The sequence below is a fragment of the Eriocheir sinensis genome, chromosome 44 (genome assembly GCF_024679095.1).
Source record: "Eriocheir sinensis breed Jianghai 21 chromosome 44, ASM2467909v1, whole genome shotgun sequence".
Lineage (NCBI taxonomy): Eukaryota > Metazoa > Arthropoda > Malacostraca > Decapoda > Varunidae > Eriocheir > Eriocheir sinensis.
The window spans coordinates 13257699-13284600 of NC_066552.1; the positions used below are offsets into that span (position 1 = coordinate 13257699).

General features: G+C 41.0%; 1 protein-coding gene and 1 long non-coding RNA gene across 31 annotated transcripts; both read right to left on the bottom strand.

Moving 5' to 3' along the window:
* Positions 1–593: 593 nt before the first annotated feature.
* LOC126980552 (sorting nexin-2-like) lies at positions 594–26149 on the bottom strand. Of its 30 annotated transcripts, none has more exons than XM_050830607.1 (17): positions 25982–26149; positions 20551–20745; positions 19210–19473; positions 15330–15407; positions 14170–14352; positions 12157–12281; positions 11827–11965; positions 11378–11519; positions 10480–10601; positions 8755–8985; positions 8337–8405; positions 7988–8131; positions 7204–7356; positions 5509–6323; positions 5030–5187; positions 4646–4709; positions 594–4004 (listed from the first exon to the last, which is right to left on the bottom strand). In XM_050830607.1, the coding sequence occupies exons 1-14, from the start codon at positions 26063–26065 to the stop codon at positions 6273–6275; spliced, it is 1980 nt and encodes a 659-aa protein (XP_050686564.1). In that variant the 5' UTR covers positions 26066–26149; the 3' UTR covers positions 594–4004; positions 4646–4709; positions 5030–5187; positions 5509–6272. The 30 variants fall into 30 exon arrangements, with proteins under 30 accessions (XP_050686564.1, XP_050686559.1, XP_050686565.1 ...); XM_050830602.1 differs by having other exon boundaries at positions 5349–6323; XM_050830608.1 differs by lacking the exon at positions 5030–5187.
* LOC126980554 (uncharacterized) lies at positions 22832–25971 on the bottom strand. The gene is made up of 3 exons (XR_007733339.1): positions 25198–25971; positions 24082–25056; positions 22832–23795 (listed from the first exon to the last, which is right to left on the bottom strand). It is a non-coding gene; the product is annotated as an uncharacterized LOC126980554 (long non-coding RNA).
* Positions 26150–26902: the final 753 nt, after the last annotated feature.

Sequence of the window (26902 nt, forward strand, 5' to 3'; positions counted from 1 at the left end):
CTATCTTATCACATTTCCTTTACGTGTGTGTGTGTGTGTGTGTGTGTGTGTTGTAAAGAGCAGGAGAAAAGGAGTTAGAGGAAGGGAGAAAAAGAAGAATGAGGGAGAGAAGGGAGAAATGAAGGAAAAAGAAAATGTGTGTGTGTGTGTGTGTGGAAAGGAGGAAGAGGAAGGAGAAAAGGGAAGGATGAGAGAGAGAGAGAGAGAGAGAGAGAGAGAGAAGTGTGTGTGTGTGTGTGTGTGTGTGTGTTCTAAGCATGAGAAGGAGGAAAGGAGGAAGAGGAAGGAGAAAAGGGAAGGATGTGAGAGAGAGAGAGAGAGAGAGAGAGAGAGAAGGAGATGTGTGTGTGTGTGTGTGTGTGTGTGACGTTTCTAGTGTCGTAAATTATATCATCAGTAGGAAAAGGGGATCAAGGGTACCATATATGCTTCCCTGGTTTCTGATAATGTATAAAAACTTCAAATGTATAAATGTATAGTATGTATGTATGTATGGATGCATCTGAAACTGACCTAGCTCCCCTATTATAATTTTCCACCGTCACCCGTAAGCCTCATTTCAAGGGTATATGTAACTCAAACAACATCATTCATTTTTATATTTATTTTAGCAATCTTAGACCCTAGTGCACTGACTTCAAAACGCTCAAAAAACAATCTGATAGGTGAGCGGAAACAAAAAAAAGCCTTACCGAGCAAACTTTTTTCGTACAATTCTTAGACTCAACAGCACAGACTAACGTAGATAATCACAAACCAGCACTTTCTGGCGATGATCCTTTGATGCACTTTCCTCCTCCTTCTCCTCCTCCTCCTCCTTCTCCCTCCACAAGCCTTTGGAAACAATATTTTTTCCTGATCCCGGCCACTCGGATGGGACAGTGTTCAGTCTATGCCAGCAACTCTAAGTTTATTATTATTATTTTTATGTTTTAATTGTAACAGTGTGAAGTAGGAATATATCACTTCTTTTTCAGTCATTTTCATCCAGTCAGTTAGTCATCCAGTTAGTCGGGTATTTAGTCAGTCAATCAGTCAGTCAGTCATTCAGTCAATCAGTCATCAGTGGGCAACTATACGTCTAGAGAGCACTTCAAATTTTACCCCAAAATAACCAATATTATGAAGCTGCCAGTCTCACGTCGCAGCTGTTTCATCGAAGTGGCCGGGGCAGACTATACGTAATGGAAACATAACTATGATAACTCGCTAATACCTAAATAAAACCTCTTAACACACATCCTCAACGGCAACGTCTCCGAATGAAGGACAGCTCAGAAACGGATATTCTTTTACGGAGCTGACGACAGAATATTGTTTTTTACACTCCTCGGAAAAGGGATGTATTCTAAGACCTTCCGGCACCCCAAGCTTGTTCAGTTTAGTTAAGTTCAGGGTCAGGGAGATAGCCCTTACAACAGCCTTCCTAACCTAACCAATTCCCTCACTCATGTCTATTCCTTTTTTCCATAACTAGTACAGAACCAATTTCACTTCTTTGTCAATGAGGTCTCCAAAATACAGTTCAGAGCTCCAATTTTCTTTGTATGGAACAGAGCTTGACTTTCTTATGTCACTGTATAGAGGACAAGATAGAATAGAATGTTCAAAATTTTCACAAGGCTCACTGCACCCTATGCATGTACATTTACCAAGGGTTTCAGAGGGGTTGTGGGCATTGCCAGGGGTAGTTTTGTGACCCTGGTGGTAGTTTAACAATGCCTCTAGACCATGAATGCAAAGAAACACTTATTAGAACAAATTTGGGCATTGCCAGGGGTAGTTTTATGACCCTGGTGGTAGTTTGACAATGCCTCTAGACCATGAACATAAAGAAACACTCATTAGAACGAATTTGGGTATTGCCAGGGGTAGTTTTATGACCCCGGTGGTAGTTTGACAATGCCTCTAGACCATGAACATAAAGAAACACTCATTAGAAGGAATTTGGACATTGCCAGGGGTAGTTTTATGACCCTGGTGGTAGTTTGACAATGCCACTAGACCATGAACATAAAGAAACACTCACGAGACTGCGTTTAACACCCTTTTTGTCCCATGGAAGTAGCTGACATGAGTGCCGAAAGAATCTAAGAATACCCCCAAAGTCACATCAATGTAAACCAAGTGATATTATTCTCCCTCTAATTAAATACTAAGTGAGTAAACAATCAAATCCAGATCTAGTTCGGAGAGAATCAAACCCTTCTCGGGACAAAGCAACAACGTGACTGACTGACGGAACGAAGCGAAAGGGACGAAAGTGTGAAAATCCTTCCTCGCCGCCTCTGATAATAACCTCTCTGGCCCTGACTCACACACACACCCTAACCATGGTCTTGTGGGGGTATAGGGGATGGGGAGGATGGGGGTGAGTGAGCGGGGAACCCAACGTCTGATATCAATGTTGTGTTTCGAATAATCTTCCTCGGAGGCCAGCAATCGCCTGCCCTCCGTAACCTAACCAATCCCTTAAACTCTTTGGCCTTAACTAAAGATTTCCCTCGGCGAAACCTAAAAAAAATCACCATCATGGACAAAATTGTAAGGAAATAAGGCTGGAAGGCATCTTGAACCAAAGGGTCAGCCATGTCTAACCTAACTTAACCAGTCCCTTAATTTCTTTGGCCATAACTCAAGTCTTTCAGCGACATAACCTCCACAAAGAATCATCGACATAGACAAAATTGTAAGGAAACAAAGCCAGGAGGCGTCTTGAACCAAAGGGTCAGCCATGTTTAACCTAACTTAACCAGTCCCTTAATTTCTTTGGCCTTAAATCAAGTCTTTCAGCGACATAACCTCCACAAAAAATCATCGAAATGGTAAGGAAACAAAGCCAGGAGGCGTCTTGAACCAAAGGGGCATCCACATGAAGCCAAACCAATTCCTTCCCTTCTTTCTTCCCTCGACAAAACTTCCTCAAAAAATCACCGAGATGTACAAATTAATAAAGAAACAGAAGATAGGAGGCGTCTCGAACCAAAGGGGTGATTAGGCTTGACGTTATCCAGCTCCGTATTGCTTCGTATTTTGATCCTTCCGTACACCCTCTAGATGGTCCACTTTCCCTTGGCTACCTGAACCATTCGATAGGGGATACGCCATTATGAGAACCCATGACTCAAAACCATAACAAAGGAAACAAAGGAAGGAAGAAGATCGAGGTGTCAAGACGAAATAGAAATGATATAAAGCATCAGAGGTCCATAGAAGCAGGAGGAGGAGGCTAGGAAGAAAGGACGTCAGTTGATCAAAGTTAAAGGACTGATTAGAATCGACACAAAGCCACCAGAAATCTATACAAGAAGAGGAAGAATATGCCGCCCCCATGGTTCCAGACACCTCATACACATTGGCCTACACTGGTGCTAGTACAGAGGTGCAGGCCAGGCAAAGGCACCACCCAGCCACCCCAACGGCTCCTCTCGACACACCGGCTCGGGGGAAGAAAAAAGCACCCTCTCCTCCACCCCCGAAAGACGCTACAGAGTGCACCAAAATATACAAACACTAGCCTACAGGATATGATCGGAATTACACTAGTGGTATATAAAACTTTAACATAGTAATTGATAATGGTCATAATGATAATAACAACAGCATCTGAAGGTTGCCGCCACAGAACTTGAGTCCCTTCATCCGCGCTGGTGATCGGGTGAGGTTGTTTTCCCTTCGTCTTTGATAGGAAAATACTCTGAAGGGTAAATTAGTCTTATATAAATGATACCGAGGCAATTAAGTGATAGACAGACAGACAGATATCCTTTAACACATCAGGGTCCCAAGGCCTCAGAGAATATAGGAAGACAGGAAAATACCCTTATAATAATGATACCAAGGCAATTAAATGATAGATTAGATAGATAAAGTGATCCAATCTGTTAACTAGCCTCATATAAACAAAGCGAAGGTGATTAACTAACGACCTTTGACAGAGAAAATGACAAGTTCTGTGGCGGCAACGCGGGGGCATGTGTCCGCCAGCACACACACACGACGCACTCCAATTAGTACGCACACCAGGGAAAACACAGCCAATGATATGGGAAACTAAGCTAAAAAAACTGAAAATATTATAATGATTGAGAATTAGATAGATCAACCATGTTAGTCAATTCTTACAGTTCTTGTTGTAATTTTATAGTTTCCTTTAACTTTCAATTAGTATGCACACCAGGGAAAACACAGCCAATGATATGGGAAACTAAGCTAAAAAAATGGAAATAATATAATGATCGAGAATTAGATAGATCAAAATCCATATTAGTCAATTCTTACAGTTCTTGTTGTAATTTTCTAAGAGCTGTTTCCTTTAACTTTCAATTAGTACGCACACCAGGGAAAACGCAGCCAATGATACGGGAAACTAAGCTAAAAAAATGGAAATATTATAATGATTGAGAATTAGATAGATCAAAATCCATATTAGTCAATTCTTACAGTTCTTGTTGTAATTTTCTAAGAGCTGTTTCCTTTAACTTTCAACTAGTACGCACACCAGGGAAAACACAGCCAATGATATGGGAAACTAAGCTAAAAAGACTGAAATATTATAATGATCGAGAATTTGATAGACCAACCTCCAGCATTAAATAATTGTTACAGTTCTTGTTGTAATTTTCTAAGAGCTGTTTCCTTTAACTTTCAATTAGTACGCACACCAGGGAAAACGCAGCCAATGATACGGGAAACTAAGCTAAAAAAAACTGAAAATATTATGATTGAGAATTAAATAGATCAACCATATTAGTCAATTCTTACAGTTCTTGTTGTAATTTTCTAAGAGCTGTTTCCTCTAACTTTCCTTTTGTACGCACACCAGGGAAAACACAGCCAATGATACGGGAAACTAAGCTAAAAAAATGGAAATATTATAATGATCGAGAATTAGATAGATCAAAATCCATATTAGTCAATTCTTGCAGTTCTTGTTGTAATTTTCTAAGAGCTGTTTCCTTTAACTTTCAATTAGTACGCACACCAGGGAAAATGCAGCCAATGATACGGGAAACTAAGCTAAAAAAACTGAAATATTATAATGATTGAGAATTAGATAGATCAACCATATTAGTCAATTCTTACAGTTCTTGTTGTAATTTTCTAAGAGCTGTTTCCTTTAACTTTCAATTAGTATGCACACCAGGGAAAACACAGCCAATGATACGGGAAACTAAGCTAAAAAAACTGAAAATATTATAATGATTGAGAATTAGATAGATCAACCATATTAGTCAATTCTTACAGTTCTTGTTGTAATTTTCTAAGAGCTGTTTCCTTTAACTTTCAATTAGTATGCACACCAGGGAAAACGCAGCCAATGATACGGGAAACTAAGCTAAAAAAACTGAAAATATTATAATGATTGAGAATTAGATAGATCAACCATATTAGTCAATTCTTACAGTTCTTGTTGTAATTTTCTAAGAGCTGTTTCCTTTAACTTTCAATTAGTACGCACACCAGGGAAAACGCAGCCAATGATACGGGAAACTAAGCTAAAAAAACTGAAAATATTATAATGATTGAGAATTAGATAGATCAACCATATTAGTCAATTCTTACAGTTCTTGTTGTAATTTTCTAAGAGCTGTTTCCTTTAACTTTCAATTAGTACGCACACCAGGGAAAACGCAGCCAATGATATGGGAAACTAAGCTAAAAAGACTGAAATATTATAATGATCGAGAATTTGATAGACCAACCTCCAGCATTAAATAATTGTTACAGTTCTTGTCGTAATTTTCTAAGAGCTGTTTCCTTTAGCTTTCCTTTAGTATGCACACCAGGGAAAACACAGCCAATGATATGGGAAACTAAGCTAATTCTTGATCTAATTTTCTGAGCTCTCTTTCCCCTAAAACAATCAAATTCTCAACACATTTAATTTTTACGATTCTCAACTTCAATTTTCCGAGAGCCGTTTTTCCCTGGCATGCGAGTGACTGGAGTGAGCGTGTGCGGACCAGCAGACACACCCCAGAGTAACACAGAGGGAATGCAGGACGATAACTCCACCCTCGGACACATCGGAGACTGGTCAACCCGGCGAGAGGCTGAATTAGGAATGATCGCAGCGGCCTCTGTCACAGCCGAACCCTGGGTCACTTGGGGGGAGGTCAAAGGTGGGGTGAGGAAGGAGAGTCTACCCCCTCGTCTCACCCCCTCACTGCCTCACCCCTGACCCCCGAGGCTGAGAATGGACTGGGGGAGCAGCTGACACATGCACACACCTGTCGCTCTCCCCTGCTCTTGGCACACCTGGCGTTGTCTTAAGAGATGGCTTTGGCCTCGGGAATGAATGTCTCCCACACCTTGATGATCTGGGGGAGAAAAAACAGGAGTGAGAATGGGAACTGTGGGTTTTAGGCTAGGTTAAGGGAGGGGAGATGAGGTTAGGTTAGGTTAGGTTAGGGGAGATGAGGTTAGGTTAGGTAGGTATAGTAAGGTTAGGTTAGGCGAGTGAAGTCGTGAGGTGAGGTCATATGTTAAGTAGGTATAGTAAGGTTAAAACGGCAAATTGAGGACAGGTCAATGCTATCGGACAGGTCATTGCTATACATGTCATTCCTATGTTATGTTATTATATTTGGTGGGTATAGTAAGGTTAGGTCAGGTTAGGGGAGTGAGGTCATGAAGTGAAGTCATTATATTTGGAGGGTATAGTTAGGTTAGGTTAGGTTAGGGAAGTGAGGTCGTGAGGTGAGGTCATTATATTAGGTGGGTTTAGTAACGTTAGGGGAGTGAGGTTGTGAGGTGAGGTCATTATATTAGGTGGGTTTAGTAACGTTAGGGGAGTGAGGTTGTGAGGTGAGGTCATTATGTTAGGTGGGTTTAGTAAGGTTAGGGGAGTGAGGTTGTGAGGTGAGGTCATTATGTTAGGTGGGTAGAGTAAGGTTAGGTTAGGTTAGGGAAGTGAGGTTGCAGTGAGATCATTATGTTAGGTGGGTAGAGTAAGGTTAGGTTAGGTTAGGGGAGTGAGGTCGTGAGGTGAGGTCATTATATTAGGTGGGTTTAGTAACGTTAGGTCTTTGAATAAAAATAGTAAGTAAATGTAAAGTAAGTCTAAGTAAAGTAAAAAGTATTCCCCAGTAGCCAAAAATTACATCCCTGACCCTCCCATCAGTACCAGAACCAACAAGCACAATTCCATACATGACCTGAGGAAGAGTAACCCCACAGTCAGGTCTCTGCTGAACTAACCTGCTGCTGTGAGGTCATAAGGTCCTCCAGGTACTTGACCACCATGTCCCTGAAGTCCTTGAGGCGCATCACATCAAACTGCTCCATCTCCTTCTTGATGGCGCGGGAGATGCGCTCAAACTCCTCCTGGCTGCGCTCCACCTTGCCCTCCCACTGTGGACCAGGAAGGAGGAAAGGATGAGTGTTTGAACTGGTATTGTAGGCTCATATAAACACTGCAACACCATGAATTAGAATGAAAATGATAAGGTAACAATGATAAATTATTAATGCAGTAGACTGGGGACTATATGTTAACAGGCTACCAGTGAAGGGATATCCAGCACACCAATACCACATGTAAAACTCCACTATCCACTACAGAGGCAGAGAAAGACCTGGGAGTGTATGTTACCAGACTACCAGAGAAGGGATATCCAGCACACTAATACCACATGGGAAACACTCCACTATCCACCACAGAGGCAGAGAAAGACCTGGGAGTGTATGTTACCAGGCTACCAGTGAAGGGATATCCAGCACACCAATACCACATGGGACACACTCCACTATCCACCACAGAGGCAGAGAAACACCAGGGACTATATGTTACCAGACTACCAGTGAAGGGATATCCAGCACACCAATACCACATAGGACACACTCCACTATCCACCACAGAGGCAGAGAAAGACCTGGGAGTGTATTTTACTGAGCTACCAGTGAAGGAAAAATCCACGTCAATCACAGCGGACGGGTTAAATGGTGCCTTAGGAGTTACAACAGGTCATCAATGCCTCCTCACCTCTGCCACCTCCTCCTGCGCCTGCTGCACTTTGTCCATGCGCCCGGCCAGCTCCGCCTTGGCCTTGGCTTCACGCTTCTTGGCCAGGGTGATCTGTGCGTGCTGCCAGGTCTGGAAGGTCTTGACGCGCTCGTGGAAAACATCCTGTGGGGGTAGGGAACATTGAGATAGTTAGGTTAGGTTAAGTTAGGTGAGGTTAGGTTAGGTTAAAGTTAGGTGAGGTTAAGTTGGGTGTGGTGAGGTTAGGTGTGGTTAGGAGCTGGGTGTAGGTTTGGAATGGTTGGATTTGCTTTGTGGATGTGGATGTGAAGTGGATGTTTTTCATGTGTATTCCCCAACACTCACTCACCTTGACTGACTGGATGAGGTGGATGTAGTCTTTGGTGTTCTCACTCAGCACGTAGAAGTCAGCATCCGCCTGGGAGGAAAAAAAATATATATCGTCACCTTCGTAAACAAACCACCTAAGTCATTATTTTCTACTCCTCAGGAAATCATAAAAGAACCGTCATTATCTCATTTGGCTTAAGATTTATGTAGAAATGAAAAGGCCGACTCTAGAACACTCAAACCCTGAATAATGAAGGCAACTTTGTAAAAATGGGCGTCACATGAAGAAAAATCAATGTTAACAAAAACCTGGAAATTGCTGTAAATGACTTAAGCAATTATTTTATGAGGGTTGAAAAACGGAAGGAATAATGGAACAACTAAAAGAATGATACGAAGGGAGGAACGACCAACAAAGGAAAGCCTAACCACATTACCTGAGCGTGGTGGATGGTGTGCGTTCTCTCGGTGGACTCGGACAGCTGGTGGAGGGCGCGGCTGAGTGACGAATGCTCCTCCACGCTACTCAGCACGGCGGTGGCCTTGGCGAATGAGGCCGTGCTAATTGCCAACTCCCTTCTGTAGCTGACCAGGCCCTCCATGGCAGCGTGTAACTTCCGCAGCTGCGCGTCCAGGCTCTCGATCTGCTGCGTCTTCTCCTCGAACCACTGGAGGATTGGGGTTGAGGGAGAATAAGGAGAGAAAATAATGAGAAGAAAATATGGAAAAGACTAATATATTCTTTTTGCAGGTCTGTTTTTTGTTTGGATCAGGGTGAAGGAAGAACAAGGAGAGAAAATAATGAGAAGAAAATACGGAAAAGACTAATATATTCTTTTTGCAGGTCTGTTTTTTTGTTTGGATCAGGGTGGAGGAGGAACAAGGAAAATAATAATGAGAGGAAAATAGGGAAAAGACTAATATATACTTTTTGCAGGTTAATTTTTGTTTAACTGTGATGGATTTGTCAAGTTGGAGAACCTCTGCGCTAAGATATTTTAACACACACACACACACACACACACACACTTATTGATGGTTATATGTTACTGTTTTACCTTCTCTGATAATCCCAAAACTCAGTGATAGATTAGTAAAGATAAAGAATCTCTGGACTTACGAATTTCAACACACACACACACACTTACACACATAGGTAAACACAACTAGGTAAATACTTATACACTCTTACACACACGCACACACACACACACTTTACCTGTCCCTCCGCCTGGAAGCATGTGAGAAAGGCAGAGAAAAGAGCAACTTAACACACGCCAACACAGGGAACACATTACCTTAAGAAACCTTAGCCGATAAAGAGTCAATAGTTTGCACACTCGTCTGTTTGTGGAACTATAAATATATGCGGAAATAAATAAACAAGACAGTGTACAGAGGAGAAATAAAAGGGCTTATGTATATAGCAATGAATGTAAGGTTAGGTGTGTTAAGATAAGCCGTAGTCAAACCCGAGAAGATTCAGGTACGTAGAAAATGGCAAAGCAGGAATGAAAATTATGACAGACTAAACTAAAAAATTAAAGCTGAAGAAGACGAAGAGGGATTGAAGGGAGTGACAGATGATTATGGAGAGAACGAACCAAGAAAATAATGAAAGAAAATGGCAAAGCAGGAACGAAAATTATGACAGACTAAACTAAAAAAATTAAAGCTGTAGAAAACAAAGAGGGATTGAAGGGAGTGACAGATGATTATGGGAAGAACAAACAAAGAAAATAATCAATGAAAATGGCAAAGCAGGAACGAAAACAATGATAGACTAAACTAAAAAAATTAAAGCTGTAGAAGACATATATTACAGAAAACCTACAGGGCTAACTTGTTTGATTAGAGGAAGATAAGAATGAGGGAGGAAAGGAAATAAAAAAAATATATATGAAGCAAAGCAAGTGATTAGAAATGAGGAAAAGAAAAATGAGAATGTTAAAAAGGAGAAAACACACACACACACACACACACACACCTAGTCTCTCTCTCTCATACACTGTGAAGGGGAAAATATAAATAAAAAAATAATAAAAAAAATCACAGGAAATCAATAAAAAAAGAAATGACAAAAATAAAATAACAAAAAATAAAGAGAAAAAGGAAAAGAAAACAGATGACCTCATGACCCCAGAGCTCCGACCGACACTCACCTGGTCGCTCTCGTCCATCTTGAAGGTCATCTTGTTCACAGTCTCTCCGACCCTATTGAAGAGACGCAGCACCCCAGCACTGCTCAGCGCCGAGGTCTGGGTGGCGCGCGGCAACTCAGCATCTGAAAGGAACACAGCGCTGATGATTACGACAACTCCGCTGCCTTGTCAAACTTTCCGAGGGAGAAACCGCCAAATTACGTTCTAATTCTGTAACTATGAAGAAAATGCATACTGAACCCTAGAGAAAGTGGTTGACAGTGATTGCGGCTAATGCTGGTCCCAAAGCTCAGGCCTAAGATGCCATGGTTAACCCAGGTCTCCTCCTCCTCTTTATTTTACGATCGCTTTTCCGTGAACGTAACTTTTAGGAATCTACGATCTTACAAGTGACCTTATCGCTTTTCCATGAATGTAACTTTAAGGAATCTACAATCTTACAAGTGACCTTATCGCTTTTCCATGAATGTAACTTTTAGGAATCTACAATCTTACAAGTGACCTTATCGCTTTTCCATGAATGTAACTTTTAGGAATCTACGATCTTACAAGTGACCTTATCGCTTTTTCATGAACGAAACTTTTAGGAATCTACGATCTTACAAGTGACCTTATCGCTTTTCCATGAATGTAACTTTTAGGAATCTACGATCTTACAAGTGACCTTATCGCTTTTCCATGAATGTAACTTTTAGGAATCTACGATCTAACAAGTGACCTTATTGCTTTTCCATGAACGAAACTTTTAGGAATCTACGATCTTACAAGTGACCTTATCGCTCTTCCATGAATGTAACTTTTAGGAATCTACGATGTTGTGAGTGACCTCCTCCTTTCTTGAGTTTTGCAATAGTTACACACATATCACCCAGCCCAGGCCCCGAAAGCAGCCACTCACCCAGCTCGATAAATTCCCGGAAGTCAGGATCAGCTCGCAGTGTGGGGTGGGCGCCGGTCCTGTTCATGTACCGTTCCAGGGAAGCGCGGCGCCTCTCTATGAACTCCGCCGAGCCTGGGTCTGCGTTCTTGTCACTGCCCAGCTGTTGGAGGGAGAGAGAGAGGGAGAGTGTGAGAGAGCAATTCATCCTTTCTGTGCCTACTCCAAACTAGTACTGTTTATTCCTCTTTATTCCAGTCCTATTCCTCTTTACTTATCTCTATTCAAAGCAGCCTGTTCCCTTCCTTGCCTTCCTAATCTTCCTCTTCCTCTTCCCGTCCCTTCCTAATCCTCCCACTCCCTTCCTATCCTTCCCCTTCCTTTCCTAATCCTCCCCTTCCCTTCCCTTCCTTAGCGTTCCCCTCCCTTCCTTAACTTCCCCCTACCTTCCTTATTCTTCCCTTCCTTACCTTAATCTTGGTGGTTCCGATAGCGGACTTCTCAGGGGCGGGCGGGATGATGCGTCCTGAGTGGAGGTGCTTCTCAACCAGCTTGCGGTGGAGGCCGAGGAAGTCACTGAACCTCCGCATGACGCTCCAGTGCTTCTTCCTGAGGAGACGAGAGCCTTTGTGAAGAGTCATAGGAGGCGAGGCTTTGTAGAGAGTAGTAAAAAGCAATGTGAGGTTTAAGAGAGCAGTGAGAGGATGTCAGACGTTAAATTGAGTAATGGGAAGTTTAGTAGAAGAACGAGAGGAACTACTACTACTACTACTACAACTACTACTACTATTATTGCTCACCTGAAGTAGGATACGTTGGTCTTAGTGGTCACCTTGTAGGCCATGTAGGAGCTCATGCCCTCGCCGATCTTCTGAGGGTCCGAGACGGTGATCTGGATGTACTCCTCTGTGCCGTCCCCCTCGGCCTGGGTGGAGAGTAGAATTAGTGGCTTGATTCCGCCCTCTCTGTCTCTCTGTCTGTGTATTTCAATCTCTGCCTTGCTCTCACTCTTTAGACAGGGTTATCATCTCTCTGTTTCTCTCTCCGTCTCTGTCTCACTGTCTCGCTCTCACTCTTTTGAAAGTGTTATTATAAGTGATGATTAAAATAGAAATAAAAAATACGTAAATGAATGCCGTTGTTGTTTGTTTCATTTATAATTTCTGTGTAATATTGCAGGAATTTACAGGGAGGGAACTGCATATTTAGGGCACTTTCGTTTATTTTTGGTTGATATATTTCTTTTATATTCTTTCATTTATGTATATTTTCTTCGACTAATTTCTTCATATTTATCTTTTTTGCTATGTTCTTAATGAGTCTCCTTAACCGGAAGAAATAAAATCACTCCGACACAGTGCCACAAAGGGTGCAAGTCGCGTCAAGCAGTGCCAAAAAGCTTCATCCGACACTCCACACACACACACACACACACACACACACACACACAAACAAGGGTGGCAGAAGCATGACAGGTGGCGTACCTTAACGAGGGGCCACACCACTCAAAGCCAGGTGCCAAATCAAGCCTCGAAAACCTCGGACATATAATTCAAAGGCAATGATGTAAAGTTCTAAATGCCATCTTGTATTTTCTAAGCTCATGATCTCCACCCCTCATCAAAATTAAGCTGCATGATATGGAGTGATGGTGATGGAATTAATGGGTTTGAAAATGGTGCAAGGGTAAAAATAAGAATGTTGTGGTGATACCCTAACAGACACACATCACTGAGTGGAAGTTATCAGTTGGAAAGTTTAGTTTAGTGGGCGCAACATCTGTGGTCATATGTTGGAGAGAGACAGGAGGGGAAGGATTTATAGGAGAAGGGAACAGATCCCAGGAGACGGGACACAACCCCCGATTAATACCTGGTACCCATTTACTGCTGGGTGGACAGGGGCGTAGAGTATCGGAAAAGCCGCCCAACTTTTTCCACTCCGCCCAGGAATCGAACCTGGGCTCTCTCGGTTGTGAGATGAGTGTGCTAACCACTGCACCACGAAGCCCCCTACGTGGATGTTATCAAAAGACATACTTATACATTGTCAAAGAAAAGAAATATACATACCATAATCCATATCTATAAGGGAAATAAACCAAACTAGTACATGGCTACACACTGCTAAATAAGAAAATATAAATACCATAATCCGTGTATAAGGTATATAAACCAAACTATGAAGCTACACATTGCCAAATAAGGAAATATAAATATCAGAAATCGTATATAAGGAAATTCAAATACTACAAATCATGCATAAGAGGAATTAATTATAAGACATGTAGAATATCACCAAATAAGTAAATAAATGTACTATAAACGACATACACTAAATAAAACAAAATACATATTACCGAGAGACTGAAACCAACCCATCTGCTGCTAAATAAGAGAAATATAGATACAATAAACAATCTATAAATGAGATAAACCAAAATAAATAACTAAAAACCAATGAGTAATTAAATAAACACTAAATAAAACAAAATACGTATTACTGGGAGACTGAAACCAACCCATCTGCTGCTAAATAAGAGAAATATAGATACAATAAACAATCTATAAATGAGATAAACCAAAATAAATAACTAAAAACCAATGAGTAATTAAATAAACACTAAATAAAACAAAATACATATTACTGGGAGACTAAAACCAACCCATCTGCTGCTAAATAAGAAAAATATAAATGCAATAAACAATCTATAAGCGAAATAAATCATAACACAGCTAGCAATTGTTTTTTTCTCTCTCATTCTAAATAAAACAAAAAAAACATGTATATTACCGAGACCTCAACCAACCCACCTGCGGCTGCTCTGGGGTCGTCCGGGGCATGGCAACTGGGGTGACCGGGGTGGGGGCGGCCGGGGTGATGTTGGGGGTGAGGCTGGGGGTGGCGGTTGGGGTGACGGGGACCACGGGGGGAGTGAGGGGGGCGCCCATGGGAGGCAGGATGCTGGAGGGTGGCAGGGGGGGCTCTGAGGTGTCCTGGGGGGGAGGGGGTGGGGGGTAAATATGGTTAGTTAAGGATAATTAGAGGTAGATTTGATTTGATTTCCTTTTTAACTTTTCTATATTAATTTTTTTTAAGTTTACGAGTGACAGTTGAGTTTGCATTAGTTTTCTTTATCTTTTATATATTATGCTTAGTTGTGGATAATTATAAGAGGTAGATTTGATTTGAGTTCCTTTTTAACTTTTCTATATTAATTTTTTTAAGTTTACGAGTGACAGAGTTGAGTTTGCATTAGTTTATTTTTATATTTTTATCTATTATGGTTAGTTGAGGATAATTAAAAGGGGTAGATTTGATTTTTTTTTTCCTTTTTAACTTTTCTATATTAATTTTTTTAAAGTTTACGAGTGACAGAGTTGAATTTGCATTAGATTTTTTCATTTTTTATATATTTCTTACCATTCTTTCACCTCAGATTATTTTTGCAAGTTTATACACATAGTATTTTTATTTGCCTTTCACTTATGAACACACTAAAATAAACTAACCATGTACTAACACACTAACAAGCATACCCAGCACACACACACACACACACACACACACATATATACAGAGCCTCTTGAAAACACAGACAGACAGAACAGACAAACCACACTCACACAGACAGACAAACACATCCCAATACAGACATTTTAAGCAGAACCCAGCAGGCGGAATAGCAGATATATACGCTCTTGTGCGATTTCAAACAGCTGGTCTTTCTCTCACAAACTTTAGATGTAGTCAACTCTCACTAAATGAAGCTATGTTAGTAGAAATCTCTCTCTCTCTCTCTCTTTTACCTTCCCTCCCTCCCTTCCTTCCTTCCTTCATCTTCTCCCTTCCCTTTAACTTTTCCCAACACAATAATTTTTCACTCCCTCTCTCTCGCTCTTTCTACCCCTCCCCCTCCCTCTCACTCTCTATCTATCTCTCCTCTCTCTCTCTCTCTCTCTCTCTCGCTCACCTGATTCAGCTGCAGTTTAGGCGACGACATTGTGTCAAAAATATCAGGTTCATCGGCCTCTTCCTCGAGCGGCACTTCCTGCAGAGGGGTAGGGAAGATTTTTGTCTGTGGGGAGGGGCGGGGAAGGAAAGGAAGGGAAGGAGGGGGAGAGATGCAGAGAAGGAAGGAAAGGAAAGGAAGGGAAGGGTAGAGATGCAGAGAGAGAGAGAGAGAGAGGGAGAGTATAGGGTAGTAGTAGTCGTAGTAGTAGTAGTAATATTGGGGGTGGTGGTAGTAGTAGTAGTAGTAGTAGTAGTAGTAGCAGTTATTATGAAGGACTTTGGAGGTGTGACAATATGTGTGTGTGTGTGTGTGTGTGAGTAATAGGTCTGTGTATGTTTTTTTTTTTTTTCTGTGTGTGTGTGTGTGTGTGTGTGTGTGTGTGTGTGTGAGAGCAACTTCTGTGGAGCCTAAAAAATATTAAGACATACAAACATATATTTCTTTTAAACATTAACAAACGATCTTCCGAGACGTGTAGTGTTGCAATGGGTCAAATTTGGTAGTGTTTCCTTTTGACATTATAAATATACTTCCTTCTTGTCCTATAGCTGTGTGAGGGAAGGAAGTGTATACAATCAATTAGGCTTGTTGTGTTTTTTTCCTCTGCTGTAAAACGGAAACTCAAAATAAATCCTGTCATATATACTTCCTTCTTGTCCTATAACTGTGTGAGGGAGGGGAGTGTATACCGTCTATGAGGCTTGTTATATATATTTTTTTCTTCTGCTGTAAACGGAAACTCAAAATAAATCCTGCCATATATACTTCCTGCTTGTCCTATAACCATGTGAGGGAGGGAAGTGTATACGATCCATGAGGCTTGTTATATATATTTTTTTCTTCTGCTGTAAACGGAAACTCAAAATAAATCCTGTCATATATATACTTCCTGCTTGTCCTATAACTGTGCGATCCATGAGGCTTGTTATATATATTTTTTTCTTCTGCTGTAAACGGAAACTCAAAATAAATCCTGTCATATATATACTTCCTGCTTGTCCTATAACTGTGTGAGGGAGGGAAGGAAGTGTATACGATCAATGAGGTTTGTTATATATATTTTTTTCTTCTGCTGTAAACGGAAACTCAAAATAAATCCTCCCATATATACTTCCTGCTTGTCCTATAACTGTGTGAGGGAGGGAAGGAAGTGTATACGATCAATGAGACTTGTTGCATATATTTTTTTCCTCTGCTGTAAAACGGAAACTCAAAATAAATCCTGCCATATATACTTCCCTGCTTGTCCTATAACTGTGTGAGGGAGGGGAGTGTATACGATCCATGAGGCTTGTTATATATATTTTTTTCTTCTGCTGTAAAATGGAAACTCAAAATAAATCCTGTCATATATATACTTCCTGCTTGTCCTATAACTGTGTGAGGGAGGGAAGGAAGTGTATACGATCCATGAGGCTTGTTATATATATTTTTTTCTTCTGCTGTAAAACGGAAACTCAAAATAAATCCTGTCATATATATACTTCCTGCTTGTCCTATAACTGTATGAGGGAGGGAAGGAAGTGTATACGATCCATGAGGCTTGTTATATATATTTTTTTCTTCTGCTGTAAAACGGAAACTCAAAATAAATCCTGTCATAATAATTTTCAGATAAGTGCACCTCAAAACTAAATAAATAAAAAAAAGGAAATGATGTATATACCACTAACGATGCTTCTAATATATTTTTCCTTTTAAATTCTCCTGTAAAACTGAAAATCAAATAAATCCTGCAATACTAGACTTTCAACTAATGCACCTTGAAATTAACTAACTAGATAACTAACTAAATAAATAACCTAACTATGAACTCGGATGAAAGGAAACTAACATACTATACCATAACTAAGCATGAGATGAGGAAAAATTATGATGAAACAAAAAATCTGAATGCCGTTAAACTATAAAAAATAATAATATGATAACTTACACACACACACACACACACTCAGGTCAACTCTTTTATCTCAGCTTAGGTTAGATCAGTTAGTTCGGAAAATATCACAACCGCTAACTGTATCCCTCTAGAAGCCAGTCAGTCAATCTGTCAACCAGTCAGTCGGTCAATCAGTCAACCAGTCATCTATCTATCCAGCCAGCCAGTCATCCCTTCATCCACCTTATAAGCCAATAAACCAGTCATCCAGTCATCCCTTTCTCTACCCAGTCAGCCAGTCATTTATTCATCCATTTAGTAAACCAGTCAGTCATCCATCTCTCTCCCCTGCCAGCCAGTAATACATCCATTCACCCATCTAGCAAGCTTCTCCCAGTCAATAGATAAGCTAAGAACATCCATAGCTTAACCCAGTCACCAGTTAATATGCAGTAAAACTATAGCCTTGCACCCACTCACCACGATCTCTTTCCCACATACAGCTTAACCCAGTGACCAATATAATATGCAGTAAAACTATAGCCTTGCACCCACTCACCAGGATCTCTTTCCCCCATATAGCTTAACCCAGTGACCAAGATACTATAAGGTAAAACTATAGCCTTGCACCCACTCACCACAATCTCTTTCCCCCATACAGCTTAACCCAGTGACCAAGATACTACTATAAGGTAAAACTATAGCCTTGCACCCACTCACCAAGATTTCTTTCCTCTATATAGCTTAACCCAGTCACCAGTTAACATGCGGTAAAACTATAGCCTTACACCCAGTCACCATTTTAAGCTTAGAACTACATCTATACACCATTTATCATAAGCAAAGGTCAAATTTAAGCTTATTCCCACCACCACATAGAAGCGCAACATGCACCACATACCACATACATGCACTAGCCACCACATATCTTCCCCCCACATGCCAAACACACACACATGCAACCAACGACAGCCCAGCGCAGCGTAGGAAGGCACTCGGCCCACCGCATGGCACCCCCCCTTCCGAGACTGTGGCACTGAGTATGATGGAAGGGGAATGGAAGGGAGGGATGGTGAGGTGGAATATGTGGATTGGAAGATGTGGAGCTGAATACAGGGGCAAGGGTAAGGAGATTGAGGTGGTTTTGGGGTATGTGAGAAAGAGAGGCTGTTGGTCAGGCATTGGGGAGAGCTGTCAAGAGGAGGGGTGTTTGTAAGGTATTGGGGAGAGCTGTCAGGAGAAGGGGAGACATTGGGGAGAGCTGTCAAGAGAAGGGGTGTTGGGTGAGGCATTAGGGAGAGCTGTTGGAGTGTGGTTAAGTGAGGTCAGTCAGGTCATGGAGAAGCGTATGATAAAAACAGAGAGGAGGAGGAGGAAGTTGGAAAGTTTCGTTTAGTCGGTGCAACATCTGTGGTCATATGCTGGAGAGAGACAAGGGGAAGGAATTAAAGAAGAAGGGAACAGATCCCAGGAGACAGGATACGACCCCCGTTTAATACCCGGTACCCATTCACTGCTGGGTGGACAGGGGCGTAGGGTATCGGAAAAGCCGCCCAAATTTTTCCACTCCGCCCGGGAATCGAACCTGGGCTCTCTCGGTTGTGAGGCGAGTGTGCTAACCACTGCACCAAAGGAGGATAAGGATGGGAGAACAAGAGGAGGAAGAGAAGAAGGAAGGTTGAGAAAGACAGACCAGGAAGAGGAGGAGGAGATGAAGAATGCAAGAAGAGAAGAAGGAGGAGGAGGAAGAAAAAGAGGAAGAAGAGGAGACAGAGAAGATTGATAAAGAGGAGAAATGTGAACCAAAAAAAAAATGTCAACAGAAAGACACAGAAAAAAAAAAAAAAAAAAAAAAAAAAAAAAAATTAAACCAAGGACAAAACAGACAGACAGGGACAGACCAGAACAAAGGGACAGAAACAGACAGACAGGGACAGCAGAAGACGACCCCATTCAAACCTTAGTCTTTCCATCGTCCAGCGAGATCTCCATTGTGTCACCATCCCCGAGAAACGAGGCTGGGGCGGGGTCATGCACTAAGGCGGGGTCGGGGTCAGAATCGGGGGTCGGGGTGGAGGTCGGGGCGGGTTCGGGAGTGAGGATGTGATTGGGGGTGTCTATCCCTTCCCCCACTTCCTCCACAGGGTCGCTTGGGGCACTTGGGGAGTCGGGGATATCAAGCAATACCTCTACAGGGGCTGACGGAGCCTCCTTCTCCTCCTCCTGTGGGTGGTAGGTTAGGGTAAGGAAGGGTGAGGTAAGCATTAGGGTAAGCGGGGTAGGAAGGGTGGAGAGTATTGGGGTAGGTAGGGACAGTATTGGGGTAGGCTAGGGTAGGGTGAACACGCCTTGGGGAAGTAGGGAAGGGTAGGGAAGCATTAGGGTAATCTTTGAAGGGTAGGAAAGCCTTGAGGTAAGCTGGGAAGGGTAAGGAAGGATAGGGAAGGGTGGGTATGCAGTAGGGTAAGCTGGGAAGGATAAGGAAGGATAGGGAAGCATTAGGGTAAGCTAGGAAGGATTAGAAAGGGTGGGAAAGCCTTGGGTAAGCTAGGGTGGGGTAAGGAAGGGTGGGTAAGCCTTGGTGGGTAAAGTGAGGAAGGGTGGGTATGCCTTGGGTAAGGTGAGCATAGTGAGGAAGAGGTGTGGGTAAGGATAAGGGAAGGATATCGGTGCTGGCGAGTGAATGAGTGAGTGAATGCAAGAGGTAGAAAAAGGTATGGATAAACAGTGCTAGTGAGTGAGTGAAAGTGAGTGAGTAAGTGAGTTAGTGAGTGAGTTAGTGAGTGAAAGTGAGTGAGTGAGTTAGTGAGAAAGAGGAGAAAAGAAAAAAAATATTGTGCTCGGTGAATAAGAAACATGACTGGAGAGAGAGAGAGAGAGAGAGAGAGAGAGAGAGAAAGTTAAAAAAAAGATGCCATTTTTGTAAGTGGGAGAAAAAAATAAATAAATAAAACATTGTTGGGGTGAGAGACTGAAGTAGCATGAGAGAGAGAGAGAGAGAGAGAGAGAGAGAGAGAGAGAGAGAGAGAGAGAGAGAAAAAAAACTAGGGTGCGAGAGAGTGAGAAAGAGTGCTGGTAAATGAGTGAGGGAAAAAAATAAATAAAGTGCTGGTTTGAAAAAAAAAAAAGGAAAAACGACAAAAAATAAACATGCTTAGGTGTGTGCGAGAGAGTGAGTGCGTGTGACAGGAGAGAAAAATTAGGGAGAGAAAGAGTGCTGATAAATGAGTGAGGGAAAGAGACATGAGTGGGGTGACATGAGCGGGGTGAGAGGTGAGCGGGGAGGCCCATAGTGCTGACCTGGTGCTTGTCATCCCCCCCATCAGAGGCGGGAGGGAGGTCAGGGCCGCCCCCCTCAGCTATCGGCCCCTGTGCGGACTCAAAGAGGTCTGGGGTGTCGGCGGGTGTGAGGGAGGCGGTGGAATTGTGAGGCGTGAGGGGGTCCTCCGAGGGGCGCTGGTCCTCTGGGGTGGCGGTCTTGTCGCTCACGGGAGACTGGAAACACGGACCGAGGAGACAAACCGTTACCTCTACTACAGCCAGCGGACCGCGTGCATGGTGGGTGGTGGGGGGGGAGGGGGGTAAGGTAGGGTGAGGCATGGTCTGGTCTGGTCTGGTCTGGTTTGGTTAGGTTTGGGGTGGAGTCTGGTAGGGTTAAGTTTGGTGATGCTTGGTTAGGTTAGGTTAAGTTTGGGGTACGGTTGGGTTAGGAATGAGGATAGGTTAGGTTAGGTTAGGGTGGGGTTGGTTTTCTTAGGCTAGGCTAGGTTAGATTAGGTTGGGTTTGATGAGGTTTGGTTAGGTTAGGAGTTTGGTTGGGTTAGGTTAGGTTAGGTTAGGGTTGGTTTTCTAAGGCTAGGTCAGGTTAGGTTTGTTTGGGGGTAAGGTTGGGGTAAGGTTAGGTAAGATTAGGTTTGGTTAGGGTAGGGATTGACTGGGTATGCCATGGTAAGGTTCGGGTAAGTTAAGGTAAGGACTGATGAGGGTAAGGCTTACGATAGGTTCAACTTGAGGTAAGACAAGGTAGGTTAGTTAAGGTAAATACTAAGGTAAGATTCAGGTAAGGCAGGGACTGGAAGGGTTGACCAGACCACACAGACCACACCACACCAGACCAGGCCAGCCCTACAACATGCTCTCTGGCTCACTCTAAGACAGATAAACAGACAGCTAGACAGACAGACAGACCAGGCACAGTCTTAGCTTGTGGTCTGCCTGTGAGTGCGAGAGTGAGTGAGTTCGAGACAGAGCAAGTGAGTGAGGGAGGGATTGAGTCAGCCAGGTTTTTGCTGCATAGGATCTGATCTCATGACAGTTAATACTACTATATACATGGAGGTTTTGATCCTTTATATAGATACGAAATTTCAGGGCAAGTGAGGAACTTTAGAGACGGGAAAAATAGTTGATTTGGGAGGCGGAGAATGAGAGGAATGGTAAAAATAACAAAGGAAATATATATAAAAATAAAAAAGAAGAAAATATAAACTGTATCAAAATAACTGAATACCAAAATTGCTGTATCAAAAGAAATTACAGTATAGAAAATTACTTAAAACAAATCTCCAAGAAAATTATGACATCCAAAAAAATATATTGTATCAGAATTGCCATATAAAAAAATAAATTACTGTATTATAAAAAGAATAACCGTTGACATGAGAGAGAGAGACACAAGAGAGATAGAGAAAAAAAGAGAGAGAATTAGAGAGAATGAAAAATTAAAGAGTAAAAAAGATCATAAGAGAGAGAGAGAGATGTAGAGAGAAAAAGAGAAATTGAGAGAGAGAAAAAGACAGATGTTAAAAAAAGCCGAGGGAATATATGAAAAAATAATTACTTAGAAGAATTACTTAAGAGGTGTATTGAAGTAACCACACATACACTTGAAAACACGAAATTTCAAAGTGATATTACAAAGACATGCAGGAAGCTACGTAGCAAATATAAAGTTACAAAATATCGTAAACAGAGAGAGATAGAGAGAGAGACGGAGAAGCCAAAACATTCCGCACACTTCCGAGATCGTTACCGAGAGATGCAAGACACTGATAGATAGATAGATAGATAGAGAGCGACAAATAAGTGTGTGCAGAAGAGATGTCTATTGGTGCCTCTGATGCTGGGTCTGTGCTGCTTAGATAAGGGAATAATAATAATAATAATAATAATAATAATAATAATAATAATAATAATAATGATAATAAGTTGATTGAGGTGTAAAAGGACATGAATAAACTCTGAAATGTGAAGAAAGAAATTTAATGATGAAAAAAATGTTAAATTAGTAAATGAAGATAAATTATACAATGTTTTTTACCCTGAAATGTAAAAAAATTAAAAGTTGTAATGGTGGAAATGATAATGATGATAATGATGATAATAATAATAATAATAATAATAATAAAAATCAGAACATCAGTCACCTTCAGAAATAAAAAGAGCTGAAAAAAATAATAGTAATAATAATAATAATAATAATAATAATAATAACAATAATGACAATAATAATAATGACAATAATAATAATAATAATAATAATAATAATAACAATAATGATAATAACAGCTGATTTGCTTCACCATGCAAATATTTATCTAAGTCATTGCATTGATAGATTAATAAACAAACAAACAAAAAAAACTAGATATCAATTTCAATCTATGCAGTTATAAATAAACAAATAAATAAATAAATCTAGATAAGAAGTTTCAATAATTGTTCCGATAATAAATTAATTCTAAGTTCGATTTTTTTTTCTATTTTCTTTGAGGCGAAGGAAGAAGTTGAACCTGAAAAAGATGCAAAAATTAAAAAAAAAAGCAAGGCAGAAATGAATATATAAAAACTCTATAACCTTAAACCCCTATGTAGACCAACACACACACACACACACACACAAAGCTTACTCACACACTTAAAAAAGAAAGAAAAGCATAATTAACTTGAATGAAATAAGAAGTTCCTCTCATTTTACTGTTTTTAGCATCAACATTATTAATTATATATGTGGATTTTGTACTGGGTGAGCGTGTGTGTGTGTGTGTGTGTGTGTGTGTGATAACAATGGGAGGATGCAGAGAGGTGTGAGAAGAGACAATGAGATAAGGAACTCTTTGTCAATATAATACTATCAGTTATATTATAGTTATCATCATTATCATCTTCTATCTGTCTATTGCTTCTTCGGTTGTCTGTCTATTTACTTTGGTTGTGTATCTGTTTATTGCTACTTTGGTTGTTTATCTATACTGTTTATTTTGGTTGTCTATCAGTAATTGGTTCTTTTCCTCTGGCCTTATGCTTTTTTTTTTAGTTCTGAGTAGCGTCAAGCAGGCTTTCTCTTTTTTTTTTTTCCTTCCCTTGCCCTGCCTCCCTTGGTAAAACAAAGTAGCCATCCAACCTCTCGGAAATCAATACGAAAGAGTCTAGAGATAAAATCCACAGCATAAAATTGCCATTCTTTATCGTAATCAGACCTATCGAGTTAACAGGTGGGTGTTGATTATTGACAACCTTATATACTTCACTACTAGCCTGCAAACCTCTCGGAAATCAACACGAAAGAGAGTAGCAATAAAATCCACTGCGTAAAATTGCAGATCTTTACCGAAATCAGGCCTATCGAGTTAACAGGTGGGTGTCGACTATTAACTTAACCTAAATACCTTCCTACTAGCCTTCAAACCTCTTGGAAATCATTATGAAAGACAGTAGAGATAAAATCCACTGCGTAATATAGCTGATCTTTACCGAAACCAGGCCTATCGAATTGACAGGTGGGTGTCGACTATCAACTTAACCTAAATACCTTACTGCTAGTCTGCAAACCTCTCGGAAATCAATACGAAAGAGAGTAGAGATAAAATCCACTGCGTAAAATTGCTAACCTTTACCGAAACCAGACCTATCGAGTTAACAGGTGGGCGTCGACTATTAACTTAACCTAAATACCTTCCTACTAGCCTTCAAACATCTCGGAAATCATTATGAAAGACAGTAGAGATAAAATCCACAGCGTAAAATTCCAAATCTTTACCAAAACCAGGCCTATCGAGTTAACAGGTGGGCATCGACTATTAACTTAACCTAAATACCTTCCTACTAGCCTTCAAATAATCTCGGAAATCATTATGAAAGAGTAGAGATAAAATCCACTGCGTAAAATTGCTAACCTTTACCGAAACCAGACCTATCGAGTTAACAGGTGGGCGTCGACTATTAACTTAACATAAATACCTTCCTACTAGCCTTCAAACCTCTTGGAAATCATTATGAAAGAGAGTAGAGATAAAATCCACAGCGTAAAATTCCAAATCTTTACCAAAACCAGGCCTATCGAGTTGACAGGTGGGCGTCGACATTTAATTCAACCTTATATACCTTATTACTAGCCTGCAAACCTCTCAGGAATCAATACGAAAGAGATTAGCGATAAAATCCACTGCGTAAAATTGCCAATCTTTACCAAAACCAGGCCTATCGAGTTGACAGGTGGGCGTCGACATTTAATTCAACCTTATATACCTTATTACTAGCCTGCAAACCTCTCAGGAATCAATACGAAAGAGATTAGCGATAAAATCCACAGCGTAAAATTCCAAATCTTTACCAAAACCAGGCCTATCGAGTTAACAAGTGGGCGTCGACATTTAATTCAACCTTATATACCTTATTACTAGCCTGCAAACCTCTCAGGAATCAATATGAAATAGATTAGCGATAAAACCCACTGTGTAAAATTGCCAATCTTTACTAAAACCAGACCTATCGAGTTGACAGGTGGGCGTCAACATTTAATTCAACCTTATATACCTTATTACTAGCCTGCAAACCTCTCAGAAATCAATACGAAAGATTAGCGATAAAACCCACAGCGTAAAATTGCCAACCTTACCAAAACCAGGCCTATCGAGTTGACAAGTGGGCGTCGACATTTAATTCAACCTTATATACCTTATTACTAGCCTGCAAACCTCTCAGAAATCAATACGAAAGAGATTAGCGATAAAATCCACTGCGTAAAATTGCCAATCTTTACCAAAACCAGGCCTATCGAGTTGACAAGTGGGCGTCGACACTTAATCTAACCTCACGAAACACAAACTCAGCAACCGAAACACAAATAAAGAAATGAGAACACAAGATCGCAAGAGCCATTTCCGATATTACGAGACAACAATTAATCAGGTAAAAAGTATATGTAACTAATTTCAAGGCTGCCGCAGGTGACGTAACCACTCGGAACAGCCATGGGGGTATAGAAAACGACATGGGGTTAATCTGCGCAAGGCCCCAGTGCTCAAATCCGTAACACCGCCTTTTGGGTCTACTAGCATGTCTTGAAAACCCCCAAAAATCACTCGTATGGGCAATAATTCCTCAAAATAATATAGATAATATGGATAAGTGGGTTAATTATGCATATGGCGGCTAATGGGAGATGGTATAGGTGCGCTTGGCCTCAATGCTAATCTCCGTTACACTGACAATAGCAAACTTCCAATGGGTAATAATTCCTTAAAAATACGTAAATTAATATAGATAAACGTGTTAATAATAAATATGGCGGCTGCTGGGAGACGCGGGAAGCTTCAGGGACGAGCTGGTTCATCCTGGCAGAGAAAAAACGTCATTATACACGAAAATAAAGGAAAAATGTGTGAAATTCTAATAGGAAATGATTGTGATGGCGGTCTTCTCAGGTGTTTTTTGGGGCTTATTTCCTTACCTGGACCGCCGAGGAGAAGAGGTCATCGTTCTCGTCCTCCCTGTCGTCGTTGAAGAGAGGAGGAGGCTCGCGGAAGTCTGCCATGATGCTGTGAAGGACGATGATAACTAACGTGATCCGCCTCCTTCTTCCAATGCCGCCATAGTGGTCTCCTCCCCCTCAGCTGACCGCCCATGAAGCTCTACCTCCGCCATCTTGGTACTCTAAAACCTTCATTTATCTTGTTTATTTATTTCCTAGAGTGCTTTAGGTATATACAAACATTCAAGTTATCTTTCAAATCTGTTTTTTGTATTGATTGTGTGATGTTTTTGAGGGTTAGGTTAGGTCGTGGTTCAATTTAATGGGCTTTGCTACAAGACCGCCCCTATGAAGCCTCACCTCCGCCATCTTTGTATTTCAATAGCGTAATTTCCCCTGGTTTTTATTTTTTTCAGGTGATATAGGCCTACAAAAACATCTCAGTTATCTTTTAAATTTATTTTTTTGTGATTTGGGTGATGTTTATTGTGGTTGAATCAGGTTAGTAGATGCATAATCACAAGTGTCAAGTGGTATAGGTCTTTCAACTACGCCATTTCGACTATTTCTCCTATTTTAACCTTTTTTCGGCTATTTAAATTGTACAAGTATGTCTTAACCACCTAAATACATAATATGAAGTGTTAAATATATAGGTCTTTCAATAAATATAGGTCTTTCAACTACTCCATTTCGACTATTTTCCCTATTTTAACCTTTTTTCGGCTATTTATATTCTAAAATCATGCATCAAATCGCCTCCTAAATACATGAAATTAGGTGTAAAGCGATTAAAAGCTATATATGTCAAAAGAAGGTCAGCTCGGCCCCAGCAGCCAAAACATTGTCGTACTCTGCTTCTTATGTTTCCCGATTTCCGACCCAAAACTGCTGTCATCA

Bases quoted from the DNA above. Each gene is read 5' to 3' on its own strand.
- LOC126980552 (XM_050830601.1), bottom strand. From the start codon at position 26,065: ATGGCAGACTTCCGCGAGCCTCCTCCTCTCTTCAACGACGACAGGGAG. The intron at 11,966-12,156 runs GTGAGCAATAAT...TCGTCTCCTCAG, and splicing joins ACCAACGTATCCTACTTCAG to GAAGAAGCACTGGAGCGTCA. The intron at 6,324-7,203 runs GTTAGTTCAGCA...TTTCTCCCCCAG, and splicing joins TTATGACCTCACAGCAGCAG to ATCATCAAGGTGTGGGAGAC.